We start from the raw sequence: 21,384 nt of genomic DNA on the forward strand, positions 1-21,384 counted from the left end.
GGAACCGAAATCCATACGGAATAAAACAGCTGCATAAGATAATTCCCTTGTTACAGCATACGAATTCCAAATAACAGTCAGAGTCCAGGTTCAGGATACAAGTAGAACTAACGTTTATTCACACACATGGCTTTTTATGCAGGTCCCCATGCAAGGGGACATCCCACAGGGAGGAGTAACATTTATCCAATCCCGAACAGTAAAAATATAAAACACACCCAATACAAACAGGCAGTTCCCTCCCCTAGTCCTGGAGATAATCAGGTCTGATATAGTAACAACCTAATTATCTCCAGGCTGAAAATTCACTATTTTCCCCAATTTCTGGAACACCCCTTTATACCTGGGGTATCCCCACAAATACTATATCCCCTGATAGCCCCGATCCGGGTGACCAACATATCCAAATTTCACCCGGATCGGTTCAGGGGTTCGCAAAAAGTATGGAAGTCCTGTGTGACCGGTTCACTGTGGGCGGACTGCCCAAAATAGTTCCAGAGGTTCGTGTGGTTTTGCCGGTCACTTCAGAAAAAGGGAAAAAATGCATAAAAGTACCGAATGAATTCCCCTGGCTCCTAGCAGCGATTGTTCCCCTCATTCGTGTGCATATTTGTACCGAATAGCGCTCTCCTAGCTAATCGGTATCACTAGTTCCAGCGTTCGTATGATTGAGACCGGTGTTTGGGAAGTCGAGTGTCCGATTTTAGTTCCAGACACTCGACGACCAAGTCCCGCTGTCTTTGTTTGGCGAAAAAAAAGATGGCCGCGGTTTTCTCTGCCACGTGGCGTTCGGCAGTACGAACGCTGACCGCACACATAGAGGGTGAAAGTGATGCCGGCTTTGAAGTTAAGTGAGCCAGGGGTGGTCTCTGTTCGGCAGTCCCATCTGCCGAATGAAAAATACCTAAAAAACAAGAACTTATGCAACAAAAGACCGAATAATATAGTCATTTCTTCACACTGCTCCCCTATAAGTCCATAGGTCGGCATACCCGCCTAGACCCTGTCGGGTTGGCTTGGGGATGTCCGAGAAAAGTAGCGGTTTAGGAGTCCAGTTCGGTCTGGCGTGACAGGCCATCCGCATTACCATTTTGTTTTCCGGGCCGGTACTGCATAGTGAAATTATAAGGTTGAAGGGCTAGGCTCCACCGTAATAGCCTGGGATTGTCTCCAGCTACCCGGTTAAGCCATACCAGGGGGTTGTGGTCCGTCATAAGGGTAAATGCCCGCCCATACAAATAGGGCTGTAGCTTCTTGAGTGCCCACACGAGGGCCAAGCATTCTTTTTCTACGGTGGCATAGCTGACTTCTCGGGGTAACAGTTTACGGCTGAGGTATGCCACCGGGTGTTCCATGCCGTCTGTGCCCACTTGGCTTAGCACGGCTCCCAGTCCGAACATGGAGGCATCTGTGTGTACAAGAAATTGTTTAGTGTAGTCGGGTGCTGCCAACACAGGAGCCTCACTCAATGCCGCTTTAAGCTTCTGGAAAGCGTCCGTGCACTCTGGGGTCCAGGAAACCTGTTTGGGGAGGGCCTTTTTGGTAAGGTCGGTGAGGGGTTTGGCCAGGGCGCTGTACTCTGGGACAAACTTTCTATAATAACCGGCCGTCCCTAAGAAAGCTAGTACCTGGGTTTTGGTCCGAGGTTGGGGCCAGTTCGCTATGGCCTCTACCTTAGCTGGCTCTGGACGCTGTCTACCGGAGCCCACCCTGTGGCCGAGATACTGTACCTCGGCCAGACCTACGTGACATTTGTCGGGTTTTAACGTGAGCCCTGCGAGGTGGATTCGTTGGAGTACCCTGGACACATGGCCCAGGTGGTCTCCCCATGTGCGGCTGTAGACGGCAATATCGTCTAGATACGCGCATGCGAAGTCCTGAAACCCCTCCAGGAGCCTATCGGCCATCCTCTGAAAGGTAGCCGGGGCATTCTTCATCCCAAAGGGCATAACCTTGAATTGGTATAGCCCGAAAGGGGTGACGAATGCCGACTTGGGGATGGCCGCAGGCTCCAAGGGGATCTGCCAATAACCTTTGCACAGGTCCAGGGTAGTCAAGTAGTTCCCCCCCGCCATACGGTCTAAGAGCTCATCTATTCTGGGCATGGGGTAGGCGTCTGTTATGGTACGATCGTTAAGCCTCCGATAGTCTACACAGAAGCGCGTGGTGCCGTCGCGCTTCGGTACTAGTACTACCGGGGAGGCCCAAGGACTTTGCGAGGGTTCTATTACCCCCAACTGTAACATATCCCTTAACTCGGTGAGCATACTCTCACGCACTGCTTCCGGGATCCGATATGGTTGTTGCCGCAGTGGCGTCTCTCCCTGGGTTTCCACGCGGTGTACCGCAGCGGAGGTATAGCCTGGGGTGGCTGAAAACATCTCTTGGTATCTCTGCAGCAGTTGCGTGGCCTCACCTTTCTCTAGGGGGTTTAAATTTTGACCCAAGCTTACTTGGTCAATAGTACAGGGAGCGGTGTCTAGTAAATCGGGGAGGGGTAGTCCCTCACTATCTTCTGTGGCGGGCGCACACACGGCGCCCACATCCTCTGTTCTCTCAAAGTATGGTTTGAGCATATTCACATGGAAGGCTTTGGTCAGCCTTTCATCTGAGCATTTGCTCACGATGTAGGTGGTCTCGCTAACCCGTTCGACTACCTTAAATGGTCCCTGCCATGCGGCTTGGAGCTTATCCTTTTTAACTGGCCTCAAAGCTAACACCTTCTGCCCTAAGTCTAGTACTCTATCTTGGGCTCCCCTATCGTACCATTTCCTCTGGTCCTCCTGGGCCGTCTGCAGGTTCTCCCGAACCGATGCGGTGAGCGCCCGCAGACGGTCCCGGAACTCCAGGACATACTGGACGATAGGGACTCCCCCCTCGTCTGTATTGCCCTCCCAGTGCTCCCGTACGAGTTCCAGTGGGCCCCGAACTTTTCTCCCGTACAGGAGTTCGAAGGGGGAAAACCCAGTGGAGGCCTGGGGCACCTCACGGTAGGCAAACAGAAGGTGGGGGAGGAATTTTTCCCAGTTCTTGTGGGACTCCGTAAAGGTTTTTAGCATCTGTTTTAGAGTGCCATTGAAACGTTCACAGAGCCCGTTAGTCTGGGGATGGTACGGGGCGCTGAACAGGGGTTTCACTCCACAGCTCTGCCACAATTGTTGTGTCAGGGTAGCCGTGAACTGAGTTCCCCGATCGGATAGGATCTCTTGTGGGAAACCTACTCGGGTGAATATCTGAATAAGGGCTTCGGCCACGGTCTCTGCCTCTATATTGGTGAGGGCGACTGCCTCCGGGTATCTAGTGGCGTAGTCGACCACGGTTAATATGAACTTTTTGCCCGACTGGCTGGGTCGGCTGAGGGGTCCTATTAAATCTACCGCTACTCGGTGAAAGGGCTGTTCTATAATGGGCAATGGGTGAAGTTTGGCCTTCCGAAGGTCTCCCCTTTTTCCTACCCTTTGGCAGACGTCGCACGTCCTGCAGTAATACTTGAGGTCCTGGGTGACCCTGGGCCAGAAGAAGGTTTGGGTTAACCTGTCTCTTGTCTTTTTGACCCCTAAATGTCCTGCTAGGGGAATGTCATGACTGAGTTTTAACAACTCAGCCCGGAATTTACGGGGTACAATTAACTGTCTTTTGATGACCTGGGTGGCCCCCTGTCCCACCCCCTCGGTCACTCTATACAGCAATCCCTTATACCACTCAAACTTTTCGTGCGGGTTGTTCCCTGGGGTAACGGCCGCGGCCTTCCTATAACCCTCTAATGTGGGGTCGGTACGCTGCTCTTGTTCAAACCCCTGGGGGGTATCCCAGAAAGGAAAGGGAGGATCGGGTAAGGGGGGTATTTCGACTCTTACCTGGTTTTCCTCAGAGTGCAGCGGAGCTTCCAGTCTGGCTTGAGCTCGGGTGGTAACTGGGTATGCCTCGGCAGGTGGGTCTCGGGCCAGTTGGGAGGTCAAGCACCCTACATCATTTCCCAACAAAACTTCGGCGGGTAGTTCTTGCATAATCCCCACCTCCAGCTGTTTGGACCCGGAACCCCAATCAACAAGGATATTAGCGGTGGGCAGTTTGTGGATAGCGCCCCCAGCCACCCTCACAGCGACTGTGCGTCCGGTGCGAGCTTGCGCTCTGATCGTGTGAGGTTGCACTACAGTCAAAGTAGCCCCAGAGTCTCTCAGAGCCCGGGCCCCCACGCCATCTACGGTAATCCATTGGCGGTGGTGGTCCCGGTTGTCACCCCCAGCTTGAACTGGGTTGACCTCGTGTAACACACTCCACTGTTCTTCTTGGTTAGGAACACCGGTTGTGCCTTCCTGTTGCACACAATGAGCAGCTGCCCTGGGTTGTTGTGGGGGTTGCCTTTCCCAGCTTCCCCGGTTTAAGCGAGGGCACTGATTCTTATAATGCCCTGGTTGCTTGCAATAATGGCACACTGCAGGGGGACGTGGTGTGTTTGCTGGGTTCGGTGAAGGGTTACTCATGGAGGGTCTAGGAGGGGTAGGGGTTGTTGGAGCCTGGTAGTTAGGCTTAAAAGGTGGTCTGCTCACCCCTTGCTCCTTCCTCCTATTATCCTGATACTCATCCGCTAGCCTAGCGGCTTCCTCCACAGTTTTTGGTTTTCTATCTTTAACCCAGTCTTTTATGTCCTCTGCAGAGTGATTAAAAAATTGCTCCAGTAACATTAGTTGCAAAGCATCCTCCAGAGTGGTTGCTTGGCAGCCCTTCATCCAATTGCGGGCCGCCCGTTGTAGCCGAAAAGCCCATTCCGTATGGGAATCTCTCCCAGTCTTCCTCAGCTCTCTAAATTTTTTTCGGTATGCCTCCGGAGTTACAGCATATCTGGCCAACAAAATGTCTTTTACTTTTTCATAATTATGTATGTCCCCCTCAGGTACTGCTCGCAGCGCCTCGGCTGCTCTACCTGACAATTTACTGCTAATGACTGCAGCCCATTTCGTGGAGTCTAATCCCTCCAGTGCACATTGACGTTCAAAGTCTTGCAAGTAACTGTCAATTTCCATCTCATTGTCATTAAACGATTTAAAGGCTGCATAATTTACCTTCTTTGGTATCTCCCCAGTACTTCCCGGGGAGTGCAGTAAATCTCCTTGTGCCGGCCTGTCCCGGTCCTCTCGCTCTTTTTGCGCTTGTCTGGCTTGTGCCATGACCTGCAAAAGCGCCTCTGTAGTTGGGTTGGGTCCCAATAGACTGACCATCCATCGGATGTCCTTTTGCATCACGGTTTCTTCCTCTTGATCCATCTCTGTATTACTGGTATTATCGCTCTGTATTAATTCCGCAATTAACGTGGCTTTTGTCTTGTTACTTGCCACTCTGCCTCGAGCTTCCAGTAAATCCTTTAGTGTGGTTCTTTTAAGTAGCTGGTACTGCTGAGCCATTCATTCCCTTGCTTGGTTTGTAACGTCCATTCGGGATTCGAATCCCTCCGCTTGCCACCAGTTGTAAGGAAACCAAGTTTAGACAAACCGCGTTCGGTAGTTTCCTCCCGAAAGGTCAGAGTCTAAGGTAGTGCGAGCTTGCTTCGATAGTTACAGGAACCGAAATCCATACGGAATAAAACAGCTGCATAAGATAATTCCCTTGTTACAGCATACGAATTCCAAATAACAGTCAGAGTCCAGGTTCAGGATACAAGTAGAACTAACGTTTATTCACACACATGGCTTTTTATGCAGGTCCCCATGCAAGGGGACATCCCACAGGGAGGAGTAACATTTATCCAATCCCGAACAGTAAAAATATAAAACACACCCAATACAAACAGGCAGTTCCCTCCCCTAGTCCTGGAGATAATCAGGTCTGATATAGTAACAACCTAATTATCTCCAGGCTGAAAATTCACTATTTTCCCCAATTTCTGGAACACCCCTTTATACCTGGGGTATCCCCACAAATACTATATCCCCTGATAGCCCCGATCCGGGTGACCAACATATCCAAATTTCACCCGGATCGGTTCAGGGGTTCGCAAAAAGTATGGAAGTCCTGTGTGACCGGTTCACTGTGGGCGGACTGCCCAAAATAGTTCCAGAGGTTCGTGTGGTTTTGCCGGTCACTTCAGAAAAAGGGAAAAAATGCATAAAAGTACCGAATGAATTCCCCTGGCTCCTAGCAGCGATTGTTCCCCTCATTCGTGTGCATATTTGTACCGAATAGCGCTCTCCTAGCTAATCGGTATCACTAGTTCCAGCGTTCGTATGATTGAGACCGGTGTTTGGGAAGTCGAGTGTCCGATTTTAGTTCCAGACACTCGACGACCAAGTCCCGCTGTCTTTGTTTGGCGAAAAAAAAGATGGCCGCGGTTTTCTCTGCCACGTGGCGTTCGGCAGTACGAACGCTGACCGCACACATAGAGGGTGAAAGTGATGCCGGCTTTGAAGTTAAGTGAGCCAGGGGTGGTCTCTGTTCGGCAGTCCCATCTGCCGAATGAAAAATACCTAAAAAACAAGAACTTATGCAACAAAAGACCGAATAATATAGTCATTTCTTCACACATGTGTTGATAACGGTATGTAACGGTTGTACATACTGCCAGAGGAATTAATAGTACTAGATCTTGTACAATTCCATGTAGAGATTAATTTCAATTAAACTTGGCTCCACATCATCCTTCATTTCACAATGGACTTGGTATTTTCTGGTGATATCACGTATTTATCCAGAACTATCAGATTTATTTACTAAAGTAGGAATTGACAGTGAATTTCAAATTTTAGGCCACAGTATAAAGTTCTATGGAAGCATAGGTGGCTTAGCGAATATTTTCCAATTCAGCTATTTAGACCTTAGACCAGTGAATAATTCTCTGTGTTACTTGAGAAGAGAAATTGTAAAAGTGTTTACACACTTAACAATGAGTTATTACAAACGGAATATTGTCATCTTGGCATTTGGTGAGAAAGTTCCTACATTTCTAAGAACAACAAAGATCTCAGACAGACATGTACTCAATCTACAGACAAAACTAAGACGAGCCTTTCAGGGAAATCAAAAGTTGAACAGCTAAGATTTATTCCAATTTGTTTCGATTCAAACAGACAATTATCCCATTGACTCGACATGCAATATTATCAGTCACATTAGTGATGCTATATGTATGTTGACAACGCTGGTATCAGTTATTCTGGATATTTAAACTGAGAAGCTGTGTAAAATTATAATAATCAATTATATTCTGTCAAATTGAAAAAGAAAAAAAAATTCTACTTGGAACTAAATTTAATCATATCAGCTAATATTTTCTTATCAACGGCAGAGATCCTATTACCAGAGCAGATTTGCATCTGAGGACTTGCATTGCGCTTTTCGAATCATTTTTTTTCTAGAGGAGAATACAATAAACATGTAGTGAAATCTGTAGTAAAGACTTGCAAGGTCAATTTGAATTGATCACGTTCCAAATGGCTTTAGAGAGAATTGAACATCAACATTTTTATACTAGCAAGCCAGCTAGCTAATGCAAAACGACCAATCAACATCAAAAATGAAAGCCATTTTATAAATGCACCTTGTTTTAAAAACAGATCCAAGTCGGGATTTCCAAGTGCAGAATGAAGAAAAATGTTGATAGGATGGTTTAAAGTTGGGAGACTACACTTTTATTTCTTTGAACAAAAAGAACAAGACATACAGAGGAATTCACTCCCTCTCCCCCATGACCACCTACCTTTTCAAAGATTAGCATACAGGAACCATTTAAGGTACTATGGAATGTTACTATATGCAAGAATACCAGGACTGTTAACTAGTGACTTTGAGTTTGGACACTTCGTAGAGGTAGCAGTCCAATGTGCGCTCATTAAAACCCCTTCAAACAATAGATGTCAAACCTCTACAGCTGACAACCAGGGACACACCAAGCACCATAACAATGTGACTTCTTACTATAATGGTGCATGGAGGGCCCTCTGTACGTGCAAACAATCGCTTATAACTGTATAGATTTGCAAAAATTGATGTAACTATATGCGTGCCCCTTGTGAGCCAGATGAAAAAGCAATGAATCATACTGTGCCTGCCCAAATATGTTTGTAATTTGCATGTGCTATTCAAACCCCTGCTGCCATCAGCAGACGTATCAAATTATACTCCTATTATGTGATGACCGGAAGTACTTAATGCAGTATTCCACAAATCTCTGCTGAGGAGGAGGTCTATGGGATATGTTTTTTGAACAATATTTGATTTCTTTTGGTTTGTGTAGACATATTTCACTCAAATATAGGAAATTTATAAGTGAATATTAATAGGTTGTATTGTTTAGGCTAGAAGTTACCCATATTTTTTTTTTAACGACAGAGTGCACCTTTAAAAGCGGCCTACAATAAGCAGGCCTTATTTGCAGGACGCACAAATATGAGATGGTGGAAGGCATATCTTTTTAATAAGAATTTGCTTCCTTCAGATAAGCGATAGTTAATCTTGGAATGTGGTCAAACAAGTTTAGAAGTATGAGAAAGGGAATATTATACATTCTTAAGAAGAAAAGTATAATGTGTTTTTCTGACTCAATTTTACTTTCACCTACTTAGTTTCAGAACACAGAAGTTTAATGGAGCTTAGATTTTGCGATAGTGGAGGCGAAGCAAAGAGGGTAATTTACTAAATTGAGAAATGTAAGAAATTTTAAACTATGCTTCCAGGCTAACTACTTTAGCCTTAAATTTGAAATTCACTATGAATTCATAATAGTTTATTATACAAGCCCTTCTTGCAACTAAAAAGGGCTAAATTCCCACTCCATAGAGAGAGAACAAATAGTCAATTTTTAATTTTTTTTTTTAATTTTGGAGGCTACGAAAAAGCTAGATAGCATTAGCTGCACCTGACTGTGCAAATCCACCTGATATTTCTAGCTATCTTAAATTAAATAGACTAAACTTCTTCAGGCCGCAGATTGTATTTTAATACCTTTACTTGCAAAGTGAGGCGCTAAAAACCTGACAAACAACTCCCACTGACAGAAACACGCAGACAGATACACAACACACACCGACAGATGCGCACACACAAATACACAGGCGCGCACACTCACACAGGTCAAAATATAAAATTTATGGGGAGGAGAGCAACACTTTTATAGTCACCCTCCAGTTTCCTACTTTCTGCAGGCTGAGGATGTTAGGAGTTAGGGACTGGCTCTTGCAACCTGCAACCCATCTTTTCCTGCATTCTCCTCTCTGCTCCCTCCGTGCGTCTTTCTCGGCACTCTCAGACAATTAGCACAGCCCTGTATTGGGCTGGGGTTAGCTTAGGGGAGACATCTGGCTTCTTGTGCAGAAGTCAGATGCAGGGAGGAGACCCAGGTAAGTTGCAAACCGTTCATTAACAGGAGGGAGCCAGGCACCGCAAACACTGCCGTATGCTACAGCAGTAATGATACTCTTAAAAACAAATGGAGTTCTGTATAAAATAAACAAATTTAAAATGGAACATAACATAATTCTAGGGTTTACTGTGCGCCTCAGGCAAAAGAGACGATTTGACTTTCACTATGTATTCATGTATATTGGAAAACACTTTATTGTAAATTTAATTTTCTGCCATTAGTTGCAAGCAGGACGCCACGTCCGAAGACCTGCTCCCTATGCCGGAATTGAGGGCAGAAAGCAAACTTCCTGTGTGTCTGATCCATTGGAAAGAATTCCGTCCCAGTTAGTATCTGTACAGTTGCAGGAAAATGACGTGTTATTCTTAGTCCCTTCCTTTAGTGAAATCAGCTGGTGATATTCCCTTCATCTTCCTATATTCAGATTTTTATTACAATATTCTTTGCATTCCTGCTGTTTCTGAGGTAAACTTATTAAAACTCTCTTGCACTTTGAACTTTGCGTTGACAACATTAATTTGTTCCATGAACCATGAAACTTGAAAACCTAGATTAAATCACAAAATGTTTGTCAGCATTTTCTTCTTTATCTCATTATGCAAGACACCTAAAAACAGATAAACAAAAGAACACTCCAAGCACCATAACCTTTACAGCACTATATATATATATATATATATATATATATATATATATATATATATATATATATATATATATATAAACAAATTGAAAAAAAATCACCAACTGAATGCCACAGAGGCCTGACATCTAATGATTCCATGTACAAAAATAAGGGGAATGTGTTAATCTATGGCACTCGTTCACTATACAATGTATGGCTGAGAGTAGGAAAATGTAGTAGGATTACATTTAAATAAATAGCAGAGCAGGTAATTTTTACAGTTTCATTACTTTGGCCTAAACGAGGCTATATACTTTTTTTTTTTTTTTTTTTACACATTAACCATGATTCTAGATCGTGTAAATAACCCCCCCATTTTGTTGACTTGGCAGCTTATCATGCTTTAAACGCACAGACACAATGCCAAAGAAACAATCACTTATCACCGGACAATTATAATTACTGTCACATGCAACTAATTAAACATTTTTACTGTCAGAAATTTAGTGAGGGAAGCCATTCCCAAAAATATAAATGACAGCTTCTAATAATAATTAAAAAAAAAAAAAAAAAAAAAAGTAATGTGTTGCTCATCCTTACCAAAACCAATCATACAGTATTTCCATATTGTGTTATGTAAAGGATTCTAAGCAGCTGCTACCCTCACAATTTTATCAATGGCCTAGGGGAGAAGCTCACTTAACGTGATATTTTTATTATTTAAACCATCCGTCATAGAAAGATACATGCCTTTCACAGTTACTTATGCAAAGAATCTTGTGGCTCCTGTAAAACCAGCTGAAAAGCCAGGTTTTTCTTGGTCACAGAAACTGATTTTCTGTTCAATCCTTTAATCTATGCAGAAGTTTCACACTCTAAGAAATATACTGGGGGGGCGGGGGATTATCTTGATTTATGTTACAATCTCTAGCACAGTACATTTGTATTTATTTTTACACTTGTGCCTGTCAGAAAACCAATAATAAAAAAAAAAAAAAGGTCTAAATGAGCTTTATACATGTAGACAAAATGGGGCACGTTTGAGCTTACTGCGCAGAAAATGTCAATTCAAGAAAATGTGTGAAAAATGGTGCCGCTTTGCTCATATTTTAATATATAATCTACAACAAAATATGTAAATAATAATTAGGTAGCTGATCTATTGTGGCACAGCTGATGCAGAGATCGCTTCCTGGCATTTAAAATAAATAAATAAATATTTAAACATAATTGTCCAATAAGTTTGCTTTTTTTGTCGTGGTAATACTTTTTTTATACACAACTCCCACAGCAGCTAGGTCAATTGTCTAATGATTCCTAGATCTATGGGCTCTCGTCTTCTCTCCCTCAAGAATTTACCATGTAAGTACAGTGTGATATTCTGCCGCAGTTTCGAATATACATTTGTAGCCAGCAACTGAAAATATTACCTTTTCTATTGCTTGTTTTTGTATAGGCCGAAGGATAAATACGAACGAGCAGCGAAAAATGTAAAAATTAAAAAAAACTATATATATTTTATATAAGTTTTTTAAATTGAGGTGTGTGTGCTGCCGTATTCTGCTTGTGTTATTTATACTGTAATTGCTTTGTACCGTTGAATATTTGTGCTTATATGAGCTATTATAATGTGTATGTTCAGGAGTAGTTTGTGGTATCGTGTATAATACATTTTAATGTGGGTGGTGTATGGGGGCTGCTTGTGGAATTGTGTGTGTGGATGGATATGTCACATTGTGTCTTTGGTAGTGTGTGTATGTGTGGGGGCTGTTTGGGGTATTGCATGTGAGAGACTGCATGTGGGGTTGTGTGCATGTATGTGGATTGTTAGCAGGTTACGTTTCTGCGGATTGTGTCTATGTTTGTGGGCTGTTCGCATTATTTGTAAGAGGGGAGGGTTATTGTGCATTTCTGTGTATATCTAGCAGTGCGGGTGGCTTCCCTGGGTTCCAGTGGGGACCAGGCTGGCCAGGTACAGGTCAAGGACAGGAGCGGCAACAGCAGTTGCAGGCTGCTCTACTACAGTGTGGATTCCCATTCACAAGTGCTGGAATGAAGTGATCTGAGATCACTTCCTCTATGTGATGCAATGCATAAATTAAGGATTGTCCTTCACCACCTTTTTGTATTAGCAGGTATCTGAAGTTTCACTGGGACTCCTAATAGGCCAGAGCCTGTTTGGCTCTAGCAGCCTTGAGTGCCGTGCAAAGACACCTTGAGTGCCGTGCATGGCACTAGTGCCGTAGGTTGCCTACCCCTGGCTTACCATATTAGGAAAGCACTATTTTTTAAACCTAAGGTTACATATATCCCAAGGATAAAGAGGCACATATTTTTAGAATTGAATGCCATTTTATCCATAGAAAGGCACATCCATAACTCCAAGTGACGCATACTGGATGATTATCACTGATAGTAACTCTATAGTTGAATTGATGGAGGTAGGGGCTAAGTCTTCTGTGATAATTTCATACAGAGCTACAGCTCTTCTAATAGCCCCTGGCAGAATGCCTTGGCTGATACAGTCAGTACCCTTCTGAACTGATCAGCTGTGAGGTGGCAGTGACTGGGAAACTTCTGATAAGAAAGACAGTCACACAGCACCGCATGCAGTATTGGTGGAACAAAGAAGGACTTTGCTCTAGGTACATTCAAACCATAAAAATTTAATATTGTCATAACATTTCTTAATTTGAAGTAAATACTTATTCCAGCATCTAATGTCATGCTGCCAAATACTTCAATTAGTTAGGGACTGTACGGAGTCCTTTACAAACACCATAACCATTCCAAATTCAAAGTCCACTCTGGAAAATGGAATACAGATCACTTGAAGTTTAGATACTACTGCTGCTTTAAAAGGGACAATATAGCACCCAGACCACCTCATCTCATAGATTTGTTCTGGGTTCATCTCACTGCAGCATTAAGGCAGCTTCTAGTGCAGGCATAGGCAACCTTTGGCACCCCAGATGTTTAGGACTACACCTCCAATGATGCTTTGCCAGCATATGTGTGTAAGAGCATTATGGGGGATGTAGTCCACAACATCTGGAGTGCCGAAGGTTGCCTATCCCTGTTCTAGTGGCTGGCTACCAGATAGCCACTAAAGACTTTTCTAGGATTTTACCGGACCTTAGGTCGCCTAAACAACACTGGACATCCTCACGCTTCGCATGAGGACAATAGGGCATTTCAAAATAAAACATACTTATTTAAAAAAAAAAAAAAAAAAAAAGGGTTGGGGTAACCCACTTAAGAATAGAAAATTATGGAGCCATCTACTATTATTGTCTTCTTTTTAGCTCCATAAATGGCCCAATGTCCACTTACAGACACGTCAATCAACACTCATGCAGAAAAAGATTTTGACTCACCAATATTTCTAGAAAAGATGAACAAATAAATGAAAACAATTGTGTAAATGTACATACATTTTATATATTTGTCTGAATGCATAAAGAAAAATCGCTCTGTGTGCATGTATACGTACAAGCTATTCACCCCATGTTCCAAAGAAATGCTCTGCTAATATTTTTTTCAGACAAACTGCTTGTCAATGAATAACCTAGCATTCATATATACATTTCCAAGTGTTCCTATAAATTGACATCAATAATGGCAAAACTAGCCAAAGATTAGGAAATAAGCCACCACAGTTAAACAAAAAAATATACGAGTACAGTAATCCAATGGATACCTGAGGCATTACACCCTGTTCTGTTTCTAAAAATCCACCAGCTCAGATTGCCGCAACATCCAAGTTCCCAGCAAATGGGTGTATGTGTATCACACCATACCAACCTTTTTAAACAGTCAATTTCAAAAATTGACATAACAGAAGGTTTGGGATGGGGAGATTACAATCTAAACTTGTTTCATGCTTAAACAGCAATTTTCAACCACTCACATCGCTCCCTTTTCTTATTTTACTGATTTTGGAGTTTTTAAATTGATCTAATAATTTATTTTTTTTAAAAGGAGCGCCCAGTTCGAAGTTGGTATGGTAAGACACGGATACAAGATTGATTACGCAAGTATCCGAAACGGTGGATGGGGAATACCCACTAAATGTTATTCCCATAAATTTAAGCCGACCTAAAATCTTTTGTTCTAAAACTACCGTATATACTCGAGTATAAGACGAGTTTTTCAGCACATTTTTTGTGCTGAAAACAGCCCACTCGTCTTATACTCGAGTCAATTGTCTGTATTATGGCAACTTGCATTGCCATAATACAGACAAGGACGGGGGCTGGCAGGAAGCTGTAACTTACCTTTCCTGCAGCTCCTGTCAGCTCCCTTCTCTCTCCTCCGGTCCGTGCAGCTCCCAGGTCAGCTCCCTCTGCAAGTCTCGCTCCCAGGTCAGCTCCCTCTGCAAGTCTCGCTCCCAGGTCAGCTCCCTCTGCAAGTCTCGCTCCCAGGTCAGCTCCCTCTGCAAGTCTCGCTCCCAGGTCAGCTCCCTCTGCAAGTCTCGCTCCACGCGGCCGCGAGACTTGCAGCGGTAGCTGACCTGGGAGCTGCACGGACCGGAGGAGAGAGAAGGGAGCTGACAGGAGCTGCAGGAAAGGTAAGTTACAGCTCTCTGCCAGCCCCCCTCCTACACAGTGCACATCACTGGACCACCAGGGAGTGAGAGCCCCCCTCCCTGGCCAGCTAACAAGCAGGGAGGGGGGACGAAAAAAATAAAAATATTAAGAAGAAAATAAGAAATAAAATATTAAAATAATAATTAAATAATAATAAAAAAAATGCCCACCCCCCCCCACCAATGCTCTGCATCACACACACACACACACTGCACTCACATACACACTGCATTCATACACACATACACACACACTGCATTCATACACACACTGCATTCATACACACACACACTGCATTCATACACACACACACTGCATTCATACACACACTGCATTCATACACACACACACACACACACTGCATTCATACACACACACTGCATTCATACACACACACTGCATTCATACATTATATACACACACTGTAAATAAATATTAAATTAATATATTTTTTTTAGGATCTAATTTTATTTAGAAATTTACCAGTAGCTGCTGCATTTCCCACCCTAGTCTTATACTCGAGTCAATACGTTTTCCCAGTTTTTTGGGGTAAAATTAGGGGCCTCGGCTTATATTCGGGTCGGCTTGTACTCGAGTATATACGGTATTTTAGTACTTTGTGTACAAAGCAATATAAGGATAAGATCACGAAGATACTGTGCAGGGCATCCAATTGAACATTAATCCAGTGTAAACATATTATTCTGTACTTGCAAACAAGTCATTTGAAATGTTATACTTCTTAAAATTTGACTTACTGAGTACTACGTATATGATATTGGTAAAATCATTTTTACAAAGTATTACAATGTCTGTGCAGCAAGATTTAAGTTAGATCCATATGGATATTTAATAATGCAAACATTGTGATTGGTTTATGGTAAAGAGCCTCCTACTTTTTTGGGGCTCAACCACATTATTAAACCTGGAGTTGCGTAACCAGCTACATCAGCAAAAAAAAACAAAAAAAAAAACACACACGCTGTTCAAATGTCGCAGAACAAGCCTGACAAGCTTTTCACCTTATCCATAGCAGATTGCAGGCCAGATTCTAAGCTTTTAACTACCCGTTTGTTAACTGGAAAATTAATCCACATCAACTTAATTCTAGGCTGTAAAATGGGTTTACAGGTGCACAAGTCTGAATGCAAATAAGAGCTATTAAGGTAGTTCAACGAGAAGAAATATTTCATGTCTCTCCTCCCAGTCAGCAAACATGTCACCTGTGAGTCACAGGGAGTCATGTGCCTGGCTACAGTCCTAGGAAGTTTTAAAGACCGTGTCATTGCAAGACGTGGAACTGTTTCTTATCTACAGCTTGCTGAACAGAGACTAGTCAGATCTATTGCTGGAAATGTTGTCATTATTTATTGCTGTTTATATCGAGAGAAGTATAAAAAAAAAAAAATGACAATAGTTGTTAAAGAAGATGTATGGTAAATATCACTAACAGATAAACCATCTCAATGCCTTGTGGAATTAATTAAATGATCATATGAACATCTGCAAGGACCATACAATAACCACAATGCTTTAGCCAGCCAACCAACCTTTAGCCTAGAAAAGCATCATGGGAAGTGTGTTCCCAAAACAACTTGAGGGTTACCTATTAGACACTTCTTAGCTAGATATTTCCACAGGACATTAACACGGGCCATTGTAACCAGAGGAGCAGAACAGAATTCCCCTCGCATTTGGGATGTTAGGTGAGTTAAATAGTTGGCCAAAATCTCCACCGTGGTCCAGCTACAGATATTTTCTCTTCCACGATCTACTAAATTGTCCTACATTTTTAAAAGTCTGTTTACCCGTCCCAACTTACCTTTACGAAAATATCCCCCCAAAACATTACAGGTTTGTTCCTCACATTCTAATTTCTAGCATGATTCTGCGTGTGGCCAATCCTTGTGAACATACGATCCATGGTAACTTTAGAATCAATTGGAGAACTGGTTTTACAGTATCAACAATCCAAATCCTTATTACTATACCATAAGAACTTACGGAATTGTAAGATTTTGTCTATCGGCCTTGACAAAATGCTAAAGTTATTGTTTAAATAAAGTTTTAAACATTGTAACGTACGTTATAATGAAGTCAAAAAGAGTTGTCTGTTCTCCAGGCAAAAATATCCATAAATCTTTATTAAACTACATAACTGGAAGTTATTGAAGACTTGGAGCATCTAGTATCTCTGAAATGACCAGTGCTAAACACCTGTTTAGCAATACCATTTAACTCCTTCAAGACACATGATGTGTCAATGGTTTGATATTATGGGATTTGCGTAACCCCCTGCCAAAAAGAGTTAACATCAGGGCAGGAGAAACAAGAATTTTAACACAGAGTATATGTCAGTAGTCCATGATAAGTATGTCTAATCTAGAAGGGTCCAGAGAATGTATGGAGATGAGGGCCCCCTATTACTGTAATTACTATAATCACTGTAGATCTCCTTTTCATGGAACATTACAAAATCTCTTGGCAGCCATGCATTAGAGACATTGAATGCGGTCCTGCATCCTCTATTTAAAGGAAATATTACATTATAGCACAATATTTTTTAGCAGAGTGTATAGTGCTCCAATTTGCTTCCTAACAAGATCAACTCATCATTTCATTCTTCCAAGGTAAGTAAAATGGGTTCTCCTGTGGCCTTGTTTCATGCTGGTCAGTAAAAAGCAATGACAACAACTTTACACTACTCACATACTTCCACTGACTGAATTTGTTTGTAAATATGGGCATTTTATATTTATCACAGCAACTTCACTAGAACACTATAAAAAGGTGAGAGCATCTGAGCGAATTGCCCTTAGCCATTTACTAAAAAGTGTTTTTAAAGCCAAATTACAAATTAAGGCAAACTAAATCCAACACAGCTAGAGTTAGATTTTGGCTATTTAGCAACGATGTGCCCTTATATGGAAGGACGTGACTACATACATACCCATTCACACAATCCTACAGAATGGATCACTACGTCCCCTAGACGTCCTATTAGAGGGACAACCCCGGACGCCGTTGGCAATACTCCGTTACTTACAGGTGAGGCATTACCATGATAGTATGCGGGACAAGGAACGATTACATAGGGCACGCACATGGTTTGAGGACTGCTGCGAGAGGAGGATCATCATGGACAATGCTATTTCTATACTCTACCAACACCTCCTGACGGGGCACCTGACGACGAACGCAATGTTTCGCAGGCAATGGGAGGAGCGGATGGACACAACCTTCACACCACAACAATGGGACAAGGCACTTCTGTGGCAACACAAGAGCTCGGTCAGCTCTCAATATCAAGAAACCAACTACAAGCTGATTGCCTCCTGGTACAGGACCCCGGTCCTTCTACACAGGATTTCCCCAACTGTTGCTCCAACGTGCTGGAGATGTCAGAGGACTAGAGGGACGATAATGCATATTTGGTGGGAGTGCAGCGAAATAACTCCATTCTGGAACTTGATCAAACGACGAATAACAGATATACTGGGCGACATACCGGACTGGTCGGCCGCTTTGGCCCTCCTACACAGATGTCGCTGTCCTCCTATAAAAAGTCAATCTTTCGACATCTTTTGAACGCGGCCAAGTCGCTCATCCCGTTATACTGGAAACGGACGGAGATACCCAGCGAAGAAGAATGGATTTGCAGGGTTGAGGATATCCAAGGGGCTGAAGCGCTACAGGCATCCCTACAGGACAGAGGGGGCAAACACGCCGAGCGATGGTATCCATGGTTTGTCTTCATATCACAAAACACGCGGGGCTAGGTCGGTGAACCGGCGACGCACGCGGGGGTGCCGGACATCCCGTGGCGAGGCCAATGTACGCTTCCCGACACCAACATTCCACCAACGCCCTCCGTACAACGGACACACTCCTGCTACCTCTTCACTCTCTCTCTTCTGCCCGCATCTCTACACAACCGCCACTGGATGGCTGATTGACCTGTTAGACCCCAACACACACATCCGAGCAACGCCGGGGGTTACCCTCCGAGCGTACATAGCTAAGCGACTTTGAGCTCACTCTAAGTTAGGCAGGATGATGTTCATTTTCAAAGGACATTCTTAATCTTAATGTACCCTATTGGTGTAGGCTCTGGGTTATTCTAGATACTCCTTACCTCCCTCTTCTTCCCACTCCCCCCCTCCTCCTCCTCTTGTAACCCCCTTTCTATCTTTACACCCTGTGACACACACTATTACGACAGGAACTCTAACACTCCTTCATGCGACCCACGCGTACGGTGGTATGCTGAAGCATCAACTTGCTGGTGGACAAGTTTTTGCTATGCTTTATGCGTACTCTCTTATGATGTAAAGAGCGATTTCTCTAAAGCTAAACTCTCTGATATTCTCCTGACTTTGAAATATGCTTCCGCTTTCACGAGAATCCTACACGGGTGCATTCTACTAAAAATCATAGACGAAAAAAAAGAAACTGAGGCTGATAATTGTTTAGAGATGTTGTACACTGCAATGTATTATCCCCATTTTGTATGGAACTTTATTGCACCCTTTCTTGCATTCTGTACCCACATGCTTCTATGTCTCAATAAAAAAAGATCAGTCACAATTAAATCTGAATTAAAACAAATTAGGAAACACACCGATATATTCACATGACCATTTCATCCGAATAGATGAGGGGAGGGGAGTGGGAATATCATTCATTCATTCTCAATCACCCTCCCACAGAAGACTTTGAATACCAGAAAAAATATACTATTTTCACTATATCAGCAAATGTGTAAAATTGACATGGGAATTGGAAACGTAGCTCAACAATGCACCAAGTCATCCTATTTCATGTTATTTTGTGCAAAACTAGCAATCCCACAATACACATTCCTCGGTTGTAGCGGATAATCCTTACATTTTCAAGAAGAAAGAGGCAATTGGCCCCTTTCCTCCTGAGCGCCACATGTGTAGACACTGCAATACAAATGTAACCATGAGCCTGGCCTTCACAAAAGACTAATAATAAAAAGACTAATAATACCTACAATGCTCAAGATCAAATAAAAGTGTTCATGAGCAATGATAAAAAGCAGTCTGCTCTTTGGAGTTTGACCACTCACATTATTCTCCTGAACCTGTAACAATGTGAAAATATGCTTGTCTGTGATGTCAATCAATGTCATGGGAGAGTGCACAGTCTGGGGAAACCATTGGATTTTAACCCTTTAAGGACACATGACATGTGTGACATGTCATAATTCCCTTTTATTCCAGAAGTTTGGTCCTTAAGGGGTTAAAGAGGGTAAACCATTCATCAAACCCCAGTAACCTAAGATAAACATTCACACATTAAAAATTACTGACATCAAGAAAGCCCTGGTTATCAAGAACACCCATCTTATCCCTGCACACATCTATACTGAAAGCAAACACTGCTCAGGCCCAGCAGATCGATAACCAGAGATTCTCCTGGAAGAAAGCCAACCCACATCCACCTATCTCACGTATCATAGCACTGAATGATGAGGATCTAAAAATACAAGTCCAGTAATAGTATCCTGTTTATCGGGCATGACATTGATCGCTGCCTTCCTGCTACTGAGAGCTGCAATTAATCCAGATAGGAAGACCGGGCAGCCAGACAGGAAAATGGAGGGGGTGGGGGGTTATGTTTATAGTATCTGGGATTCTGCAGCAAAGTTCTAAAAGTGCTGCAATCAAAAGCGACGTTCCACTTGGTTCCCATGGCGACAGCTCCACATTTAGAACGTTGACCCTGCAACATTCTTTTAACAGAACGTTCATTGTGCTGAGCTGCTCTAACTTTCCCCAGCAGCTAATGAATGAGCAAGCATGTGAGCGAGCATAGCAGGTGCAGGCAATCACACCAGGATCTCCACTCACTGCCGATGGAACAAAAGCATTGTGTGGTCTGCCCTCATGGAAAACACCATGATGGTGCATCAGCAGTAAGAGGTGACTAGGCACATGGAGCACCGCAAGGCTGAGTTAACAAAGCAGGTTAATGGAATGTACTCACAATATACAGCAGGTTGAGGACACATAGGGAGTTCTTGGTGCAGGTGAACCCACCGCAAACCATTTTGGTGGCTTTCAGTGGAGCTTTTGGTGTCCTGGGGCCAGGCAGGGAGGAATCCGTGGCAAGAAGCAGGCAGGAAAAAGGTTTGAAAGGCTTGCTGGAAGATGCGACAGCTGTGACTACTGTCTCTCCACCTCTCTGCTTAGGTGGAGATAAGGAGGGAGGTGGTTTGTTCTTTGCATGGAAAGGCATGGCAGCGAGGTCTGTGCAGTGCAGGTTGTGTGCGCCCTCTAGTGACAGTTTAGGAGAACGCGAATTTCTTGGTTAATATGGCATTAGTCTGGACTGTGGAATATTCAAGAATAGAGATTGAAAGTGGGGGCTGCAATCTCGTTTAACCCCTTAAGGACACATGACATGTGTGACATGTCATGATTCCCTTTTATTCCAGAAGTTTGGTCCTTAAGGGGTTAAGTAGATTTGCTTTGGAATTATTATTTTTTTTCGTTTAAGTGTGTTTTAGTTTAAAAAAAAAAAATGTCAGACAAAATCATCATTGTTAAACACTGCTAGCAGTAATGCAAATCGTAATCATAGAAACATAAAATGTGACGACAGATAAGAACCATTCGGCCCATCTAGTCTGCCCAATTTTCTAAATACTCTCATTAGTCCCTGGCCTTATTTTATATCTAGGATAGCCTTATGCTTAACCCCTTAAGGACACATGACGTGTGACATGTCATGATTCCCTTTTATTCCAAAAGTTTGGTCCTTAAGGGGTTAAACTCCTTCACTGTGTTAAC

The 21,384-nt window shown here is 43.1% G+C and overlaps 1 protein-coding gene across 1 annotated transcript in view; it reads right to left on the reverse strand.

Annotated features, from left to right (window-relative positions):
- TSPAN13 (tetraspanin 13) overlaps window positions 1-20,834 on the reverse strand; it is a 44,233-nt gene extending 23,399 nt beyond the window's left edge. Inside the window, exon 1 of the mRNA XM_063450733.1 lies at window positions 20,579-20,834. Coding sequence (XP_063306803.1) covers window positions 20,579-20,830 — 252 coding nt within the window. The 5' untranslated portion in view covers window positions 20,831-20,834. The remainder of the gene's footprint in view (window positions 1-20,578) is intronic.
- Window positions 20,835-21,384: the final 550 nt, after the last annotated feature.

Source organism: Pelobates fuscus, chromosome 4 (assembly GCF_036172605.1).
Source record: "Pelobates fuscus isolate aPelFus1 chromosome 4, aPelFus1.pri, whole genome shotgun sequence".
NCBI classification, from domain to species: Eukaryota; Metazoa; Chordata; class Amphibia; order Anura; family Pelobatidae; genus Pelobates; species Pelobates fuscus.